The sequence below is a fragment of the Geospiza fortis genome, unplaced genomic scaffold, assembly GCF_000277835.1.
Source record: "Geospiza fortis unplaced genomic scaffold, GeoFor_1.0 scaffold78, whole genome shotgun sequence".
Taxonomy (NCBI): domain Eukaryota; kingdom Metazoa; phylum Chordata; class Aves; order Passeriformes; family Thraupidae; genus Geospiza; species Geospiza fortis.
The window spans coordinates 255,161-264,519 of NW_005054339.1; the positions used below are offsets into that span (position 1 = coordinate 255,161).

Sequence of the window (9,359 nt, forward strand, 5' to 3'; positions counted from 1 at the left end):
TCTGCCAGGTGAGTGCCCTCTGTGGGAGTGTGTCCTTGGGGAGGGAGGGGTGGCTTGGGCTGAAGGTTAGTGCAGAGCTGGGTGGGATCAGACCTCAGACCTGCCTGCTCTGCCTGTCACATGGTGGCAGAAGCTCTGACCTTTCCCTTTTGCTTCCACAGGGCTGGAGAGCGTGGACCATTACCCAATCCTTGTGGCTGTGACAGGGATCCTGGTCCGGCTGCTGGTGGACACTGATGTTCAGGGGTGAGTGGCTTTTGCCTTCCAAAGCACAGGTCTCTGTGTGTGGCACTGCTCTGGGTGCTGCAGTGGGGCATGGGAGGTGTTGCAGGAGCAACATGGGGTGTGGAGACTAAAGTGAGGTGAAGCTGATGAGTGTGGAGCAGGCAGAAACCAAAGAGCCACATTCCCAGTGTTGCTACTGCTGGGTGCAAAGCCCCTTCCTGTGGTGGTGGAAAACCCTTGTGAGAGGTGGCTGTGATGGAAAACCCTTGTGAGAGGTGGCTGTGAGATGCTGTACTGACAGCACATGTGCACCTTCCTCCTTGGGATGGGGCTGGCACTGTGTGACAGGACAGCAGCTGGTGGAAGTTGTGGATGCTGCATGTGACAGAGCTGTGCTGATGTGGTGACACATCAAAGTGCTGCAGCACACAGTGATGGCTGGAAGGGAGCTCACTGGAGCTCCTTCACACTGGAGCCCTCCTAGGAAGGCATCAGAATGTGAGCAGAGCTCTCTGGCTGCCCAGACATGTGCCACAAAGGTGAGACAAGTCTTCTCCAGGCTCTTGGGTGATGCTGATGTTGAGATTAAACAAATCTTGTCTTCACAATAGCCAATCATTCAGAGAGGCATCACTAGGGAAGTGTTGTGGCTGGACAAAGCCACAGCTGACCTGATCATTTATGTGTCTGTGTCTGCTTGTACTGAGTCCTGCAAACAGACTTGTTCAGACACTCTGCAGCCCTGCCCTTGCTGTCTCCCAGTGTCGTTTGCAGGTGTCTTGCCTGGTCACTGTTTGCTGTAGGCTGCTGTAGGAGATGGGGCTCCTCTGTCTGTGCTGCACATGCTGCTTGTTTTCATGTTGGGAGCACACAATAGTGTCTGGCTTTGCAGAGTCCCATCTGGCCGAGCAGCATAGCCCTGCAGCCAGTCTTTCAGCTTCTTCTCTCAAGGACTCAAAGATGTACACAAATATATCTAATTATAACCTGCCTCCTGTGGCTGCTGCACCATTCTTACAGCCTCAAGTGTGACAGTGTCAGAACCTGGGCACAAGGTCACTGATCAGTGGCCTTTCTGGGCTGTGAGCAGAGGTGGACTTTGCTTGCCCTCAGAACCTTGCTCTGTGGAAAGGGCAAACATCATGAATTTGCTGCCACAACTAGACACTTCTTCCTGAAGGGAAGAGGGAGGTGATAAAACCCTTCCCTGCATGCCAGGATGAGAAATCCTTCCCTGCCTGTCTCTCCATTGAACATGTGTCCCAGGTCAGGTCACTTGTCAGGTCAGAATGGGGAAGGGGAAGGGGAAGGGGAAGGGTTGTCCCTCAGTTTATCAAACTCCAGAGAGCACTGGGAAGATGGTAGTGGGGTATCAGTCACATCCTTCCTAGCCTGCAGGGAATCCTGAAGAGACAGAAAGCTTCCAGACTCTATTCTTTCCCTGAAAAGCCTGTTGTGCTTTGGGTTTGTGAATTCCAGGCAGGCAGTGTCATCACCAAGTGTCAGTGTCCCCTGTGTGCCAACAGCATCCTTCATGCCTCAGGCTGCACCATCACAAACCAGAGACACTGTGCTCGAGGGAACTGGCAAGTCTCTGATGTTCAAGGGCTTTGTAGTCACTTCCCTGAGCACTGGAAAGGAGAAATCAATGCAAAATAGTGGAATGATGTGTGAACAGCATCGTGTCCTTAAGGTGGACCTGACTGAGCAGGAGAAGCAGAAGGTGGAACAGGAGGAAGCCCAGGGAAAAATATCCATAAAGCAAAATTCTTCTGTGTGATTTTGCAAATCCATGCACCAAACCTGAGGTTTGATATGTCAGTGATCTCTAAAAGGCAGCCAAATGTTGCAGGGGAGCCACTGAGGTCAATCAAGACAAAAGAACCAAGGCAGGCAGTGTGGAGACCCTCTACTGAGCAGAGGGGATGGCAGAGACCAGGCAGAGATCACAGGCAGTGGCAGGGGAAGGGAGCAGTGAGCCCCCACACCCTTGGCAGCACTCTGAACTGAGGACTGCATGTTGCACCCCTCTTACAGAGCTGTCCTGCTCTGTGCAGCCACACTGGGAAATGGCAAACAGAGATGGGATGGAGAAAACCAAAACACTGGGGCTTTTCTGCTGCCTTTGTACTCCTTGAGAGCTCAGCCCTGGTTTCATCCTCTGTCCAAGGCACCATCACCAGAGGGTGCTGAAACCTGAGAGGCACAGCTGGGGCAGCAGATAGCTACCTGGGGCAACAATCACCCAAAACCCAGGGAGGTGGTGCCTGTCCGTGTTGGCTGGCCCAGAGCACAGCAATGGAAGCATCTGTATCCAGGTGTGTGAGTAAGGGGAATGGAACAGGAGAATTCAAACCTTCCTCTTCACACTCTATGGGAGATGATTGCCGTGGCTGAAGTGATTTAAAGGGTCCTGTGTGTAACCAGGCTCTCCAGAGCAGACCCATTTACATGAACTCATCTGTAGACAGACTTTCCTTTTTCCTTTCTCAGTGCTGCAAGCTGGTAGAAATCTCTTCCAGGTCCCATTTGGTAACTCCCAGATTGAGAGAAATCATTAACACAGAGATTTTCCAACCCACATCTGCATGTAGGAACGTCCCTGTGGGAATTACCAGGGACAGGGTGACCCTGACTGGTTCCCTGTGAGGAGGCTGTGCCCCAGAGAATGAGGGCAGGGACAGGACCTTGGGAGACCTCCTTGCCTTGGCTGTGCATTTCCTGGTTGCCTCTAACCCAGTAAGCAGACACTGTGCCAGGCACTTGGTTGGGAGGTGCTGCAAACACCTGGGAGGTAGGGAATGGGCTTATCTGGTGGTGAAGGAACCAAGTCCCATTTATGGGATGAGAACATTGCAGTGGGGAAGTTCAGTAAGAGCCAGGGCCCTGCCAGCTCATCCAGTCGTGTTCTCAGGCTGCAATCAGATGCCTCAGCTGCTCCTTTCCCAGCTCAGGACACTCATCCAGGCATTGAGTCCTCTTGCTGTGGACTCCTGGCATCAAGCAGAGCCATTAAGCACAAGGAAAGGGAGCATTGCCCAGGCTGGGCTGTGGAGAGACAGCTGATCCATCATTCCCCGTGGTCCCTGGATGGAGCAGGCTGTGCTTTTGAGGGAGCAGAGGTGCATTTCCTCGCTGGCTCAGGCAGGATGGGCTGGTGCTGCTCCTGGTGAGTGCCTCCTGCCAGCCCTCAGCTCTGAGAGCAGCACTGGGGAGTGCCAGGGGCTGGCAGGGCCGAGGGCAGGGATGTCCCTTTGCCCCTTTGCTCCCTTTTGCAGCCTTAATGACTGAGCAGGGAGGAGAGGAAATCTGCCAGGCTGAGCCAGGAGCTGGGCTGGATCCACACCACAGACCCTGGCTGTCTTCAGGCAGTATCATCCCTCTCTTTGTCTGCTTGCTAAATAATTGAGCAGATTTTCTATTAAGCCTCTTTCAGAGTGAGCTAATGGAGCAGTGCTGGCCAGGGCTGGTGTCAGGATCCTGGTGAGAGCGAGTGGCAGGGGAAGGGGTGAGGCCCAGGGATGAGGCTGTGCTCCCCTGTGTGTGAGGGCATGCTGTGATTAGGACTGCCTTTGTGGGAAGTGAGTGGCCATCCCAGAGTGGAAATGAGCTGGGTTGTGTCAGGGCAGGGCCACTGCTCTGCTCCTTGGCTTCCCCCATGCTCCCTCCATCCCCTCAGAGGCAGGGAGGCGATGCTGTCAGGGTGAGGAGAGGGTTGGGACAAGTCCTAAAGAGCCTTCAAGCTGCATCTCCCAGGGACTTTGTGCATGAAGGATGGAGAAGACAGAAGGAAAAGCACTGTGCTCACCAGGATCATGGTGGTACTGGCCATCAGAGCGCAGGACAGGGATCCTGGACCAGAAACAGCCCTGCTGAGCCAGTGGGATGCTGAGCAGGAGCCCGTGGGACCTGCCAGAAGCAGCACTGGGCTAGTGTGGTGTTGGGATATTTCTGTCTGGGTCTCTGCACTCTTCTCCTTTGCAAGCTACAGATGGGTAAAGAGAGATGGGCTGGGAGGAGACAAAGGGGCTCCTGGGGCAGAAGCAACACACTGGTGAGCAGAAAAGTAAGGAGGCACAAGACTGGATAGGAGAGGGAGGCTAAAAAGACTGCTCAGCTGCTAAATTGTTTGGGGATCACCTCCACTGGAAAGCTGAGAAGATCCCAGTCTGCAGATTCCTGATCAGCCTGGCCACCCACCTGTGTGCTCAAGTGCTGCTGGGACCCTGGGGGCTTGGCAGAACCCATGGGCATAGGTTTTCTGCTTAGTTCCTATAAGACTTTGTAATTAATTTGGGATCCCTTAAACTCTAATGCTCCCTCGACAATGTTGGTGAGCAAGTTGTGGTGGAAGGAGGGGCAGGAGTAGACATTTCATGGACCATACAGTCTAAAGGAGTCCTTGGTACCTTGCCCTAAAAGGTAAAACAAAAAAACTCAGAAAAAAACTCAGAAAATGGGTGGTACTGAAGTTTTGCAGTGTGTAACATTGGGGTGAGTGTGAACCAGAGCACAGAAGAATTATTAGCTCTGGCCTAGGTTTCATGGTTAAAAAAGGAGTGTGGTCAGTGTTTCTACAAGCTGCCAGCTCCAAGTGCTGCATCCTGAGTGACGGGACTGCCAGGACTCTCCCAGCCCCTTGGGGCTGTCAGGCACATGCTGGGAGGCAGGAGCAGGCCTTGTGCTGGCCAGCACCAGGCTTTGCTGATTTGAGCTCTCTGGAAAACTGTGAGCATCATAAGGAAAGGATCCAGGCCCTGCCGTGTCCATCCTTGGTGACAGGAGGACAGGATGGGACTGGCAGTCAGTGCTCCCCCATTGTCCTGGCTGAGGTGTGAGGTGCCAGAGGAGACAGGAGTCAGTGCTGGACACTGGTCCCCAAAGCCATCCTTATCCCAGAGCCAGTCCTTATCCCAGAGCCAGTCCTTATCCCAGAGCCATCCTTATCCCAGAGCAAGTCCTTGTCCCCACACACCCTGGCACAGGTCCCTGTGTGCCAGGGCCAGGCAGATTTTGCTGACCCATTCCTTTGCCCTGCCGAGTCAGGGAGCAGGAGGGAGGTTTGGCAGCGAGCCAGGGGTGTAATGGTGGAGATGGCTGCCAGGAGAGGACCGTGGATTCCTTGGGGAAGATCCATTAGGTTTCCAAGCTCCTGCCTGTCAGAGAGGCTTTGCTCCTGGCTGGTTTTCCTTGCTGAGATGTTCTGCCTTTCAGGCTGCTTAATGAACAGTTCAAACCACCTCCCAGTGCTCATTGGATCAGCAGCGTGGTGGTGTGGGATCCTTTCTGAGCATCAGGAGCGGGTGAAAAGCAGCAGCAGGACTTTCCTGGGTAGAGGCAGAGGGATCCCTTGAGGGCAGCACGGATACAAATCTCAGAGCAAGGCCCTGGAGAACAAGCTTCAGCTTTCCTGCAGGGGTAGGAGAATTGCAGCCAGCCTAGGAGAGCTCTCCTGGGCTTTTTCAGGCTGATGTGTCCCTGGAAAGGCCCCTGGGAGCTTTTCTTATGCTCCCTGATATTTCCCCAGTCTTCAGTCATTATCTTCAGCTGAGGATGCAGGTTTGCAGGAGCACTGATGCCTGGTGTTGGCAGTGGGGAAGGGGGAGATTTTTGGGGAGACAGACAAGAATGGTGATAATGGGTGGGTAACACCCACTCTGGGTGCTGGGGCCCAGAGCAGCGCTTCATCTTTCCTTCTGGAGGAAGATGTGCTCAGAGGTGGCACATGCTCTGGCTGGGCCCTGGCTGCAGTCAGCTGGGTCTCTTCTCTTTCCCAGACATTCCCAGGTTAAATTCAGACCTTCCCTCCCGTGGGATCCCTGCCTGGCTGCAAAGGGGTGATGGCAGCTCAGCTCCACCCTCGAGGTGCCACTCACCTCCGTGTCTGACACTGCCACACCTTGGCAGCCCCGGCAGCCCCCGTGTGGCTGGCACGGCGTCCTGGCCCGTCAGGACACTGCACTAACACGAGGTGACAGGGCCAGCGAGGGCACGGCCAGCGGGGGCTGTCGCTGTGCATCCGTCACCTCCGGCTGCCGCGGGGCACGGAGCTGCACAAAGTCACGGCGGGAGCGGCCTGGGAGGCCAGGCTGCCTCAGGAGAGCTGCTCTGCCAGGCACTCACCCCTCCCTGGGTGAGGGGACGGTATTGACAATTTATTTGGGCACAAAGTTGAGGTTTTGCTGGGAAAAAAAGCTGTTTGTTTCCTAGCCAGAGAAGTTGAAAGGATGTGTGCTAGTGTGGTCCCGATGCCACAGGGTTCTTCCCCTCCTGCCAGTCACAGGGCTGCCAGCAGCTCTTGGGACCAGAGCTCAGCCATGGGAGGGGGCTGCAGGTGTCTGAAGCATCCTGGCCCCCTCTGTGCTACATGTGATGGCCTCCTGCTCCTGCTCCAGCTGTGGATGGGACACTGGTGACTGGCAGATGGGTAGGATACCCTTATCCCTCTGTGGGATCAGACAGGCATTTTGGGGGTCCAGAACCCCAAACCCTGTTTCAGGAAGAGGGAAGGGTGGGTGCCAGGGAAGGCAGTGCAGGGGAAATGAGTGGGGCGCTCCATCTGCAGGGAGCATCAGGGCTTTGCCAAAGGCAGCGCCCATCCCTAGTGGTTTCTTTGCCCTGCATCTAAAGCCTGCTTGTTCTTTTCGGGGTCTGGATGTGCCCTCATGTCAGTTGGTGCTGCTCCTTCCCCAGCTCCCAGGCATCATTTAGGGGACCTGCTGTCCCAAGGACAAACCACTGGATGCCTCTCTCTCAGCATCAGCGCACCACCAGCACATTTAACCCCCTTGCCAAGGCTACCTGAAGGCCATTTGATGGGAACAGGATGCTCTGTGTGCCAGGCCTGCAGGAATTCAGGGCTCCCTCAGCCTCCCACTGCTGTGCCTGTGAGCTGCACACTGCTGCAAGGGCAAGGAGACACTCAGCCCAGCGTGAGCTTAAAAAAATAGGCATTTTTATTCCAATGGAACTAGAGAATTACGACCCAGGAGAGGGGAGGATTACTCACATTTATCGATAGGCTGATTAGGTTGCTGCCTAAATAGCTGTGCTCGAGCAGCGTGTCTGCCTCAAGGAGAAGCAGCGGGGAGCGCGTGGCGCATCGGGGACCTCGGTGTCCTTGGTGGCACGGCGAGCTCTGAGCAGTGCGGGCTGGGGCGCTGTGGCTCGTCACCTCATCCTGCCTGGACGATTTACAGCTTCTTGGGAAGCAAAAGCTTGGAAGGTTTGCTTGGCTGCGTGGCTGCTCGGGCGCTGAGCTCCATCCCTCCTGCATGGCCATGTCTGGGGAGGGCTGTGGGGATGTGTACCCCCTGTTTGTGACAGGGTCACAGTCCCCTGCTCCCAGCGATGACGTGCTGATGGCGACTGGCGTGTGCTGGGAGAGGACGGTGGCATCACCATTCCTGAGGACCCTGGCACGAGCCAGGACAGTGTCCCACTTGTCACAGTTATTCGTTGGCCTGGAGGGTCTGTGGCAGTGGTGTCAGGTTGGGCATCTCATGCCTGGGGACATGACAGACCCCCAGGCCTGGTGTCACATTAGGGAGGGCGGGTGCCCAAATGAAGGGGTGTTTCTCCAGCATGCTGGGTTCGTCAGCGTTACCCACGTGCTAACAAGGCCATTGCCAGCAGATTATGCCAGGTGCTCTTGCTGGGCACCAATGTGCCCGTGGCCCAAAACCCACCAGGAGCCCTTGGCTGAAGCAGTTGTGGGTGATGTCAGTTGCTCCTGTGGGTCGTGGTCAAGCCAGGAACTCGGGATGTCCAATAATCCTGATCTAGCAGCGATGGAGCAGACCAGCTCTCAGGAGGCCTCGGCTCTGCTCCCAGCTCTGGCCCACTAAGACACAATGGGGGTGTCAGAAAAGACAGAGCTGATGGACTCTGAGTCTGACTTGAGCTGCAGGACCTTGGGGTGCTTGGGGTCGGGGAAGTCCTCGCCGAGGGCCAGGCGGATCTTGCCGTTCTGTGTCTCCCTGATGGGCTCCAGGAACACGACGTGTTTGTTGGCGCTGGCCTTGCGGTGCGGCCCGTCGGTGGCAGGGGGAGTGGTGCTGAGGATGGAGGACTGGGCGCTGCACTCCTGCGGGGGGCTCAGCGGGGCCGGCTTCCTGCAGCAGCCCAGGCAGCGGCACGGCGTCAGGTACAGGTAGATGATCACCAGCACCAGGCTCACGATGCAGCCCAGCAGGGTCGTGAGGCCAGTGCTGAAGGTCTCCCCAGCTGCCTTGGGGTAGAGGACAGTCACGTTGAACTCGCACATACTGCTGAAGTTGTAGGGGCTGTTCATGGCCAAGCCTACGTAGACCCCCGAGAGCCAGGGCTTGGCTGCGGCGATCCTCAGGCTGCCATTGTGATAGACCTCCAGGGAGCGATTGCTGTTCCCCGGGTGTTTGATGGGCTCGTGGTGAGGGGTGATCCACATGGAGGTGCTGGCAGCGTGGGGCAGGCTGCTGTTACTGGTGTTACAGGTGAGCAGGACGGGCTGGCCCACCACCACCTCCAGGTGTGAGAGGTGCGCGTCCTCGGTGCTCGCCGAGCAGTTCTCAAACATGTCTCTGTGCTTGAGGAACTTGATCAGGGACCGGGGCGCGTTGTCAGACACCTTGCAGGTGTGTTCCTCAGAGAAATCTTTCACAGAGCTGAAACCTCTCTGATTCCAGCGCTGAAGCATCAGGTAGAGCGCACAGCTGCACCTGATGGGGTTGTTGTGCAGGTACAAGCCGTTGCCGACGTTTTCGGGCAGGGCTGCCAGCACCTCCAGGGGGATGCTGCTCAGGCTGTTGGAGGAGAGGTCCAGCGTGCGGAGCTTGTGGATTCCCAGCCCCTGCACAGCGTGGAAGGGGAAGGTGGTCAGGTTGTTCCAGCTCAGGTAGACTTTCCGCAGATCACTCAGCTTGGCAAAGGCGTTTTCATCCACCCGCTTGATGTGGTTGTCGTAGAGCAGCAGCTCCTCCAGGCTCACCAGCGCCTCGAAGTAGTGCCTCTCCACAGCTTGCAGGTGGTTGGAGGACATGTCCAGGTGCCGCAGGAAGGAGGCGTTGTGGAAAGCCCGCAGAGAAAGGTTCCAAATCTGGTTGTGGCTGATGTGAAGGGCCTCGAGGTGCGGGAGGGCGGCCAGCCAGTGGTCG

At 56.2% G+C, this 9,359-nt stretch overlaps 1 protein-coding gene across 1 annotated transcript in view; it reads left to right on the top strand.

Moving 5' to 3' along the window:
* Positions 1 to 9,359, top strand: part of RNF123 (ring finger protein 123) — a 45,807-nt gene that overhangs the window by 33,220 nt on the left and 3,228 nt on the right. Inside the window, exon 33 of the mRNA XM_031058218.1 lies at positions 162 to 246. Within this exon, the coding sequence (XP_030914078.1) occupies positions 162 to 246 (85 nt within the window). The remainder of the gene's footprint in view (positions 1 to 161; positions 247 to 9,359) is intronic.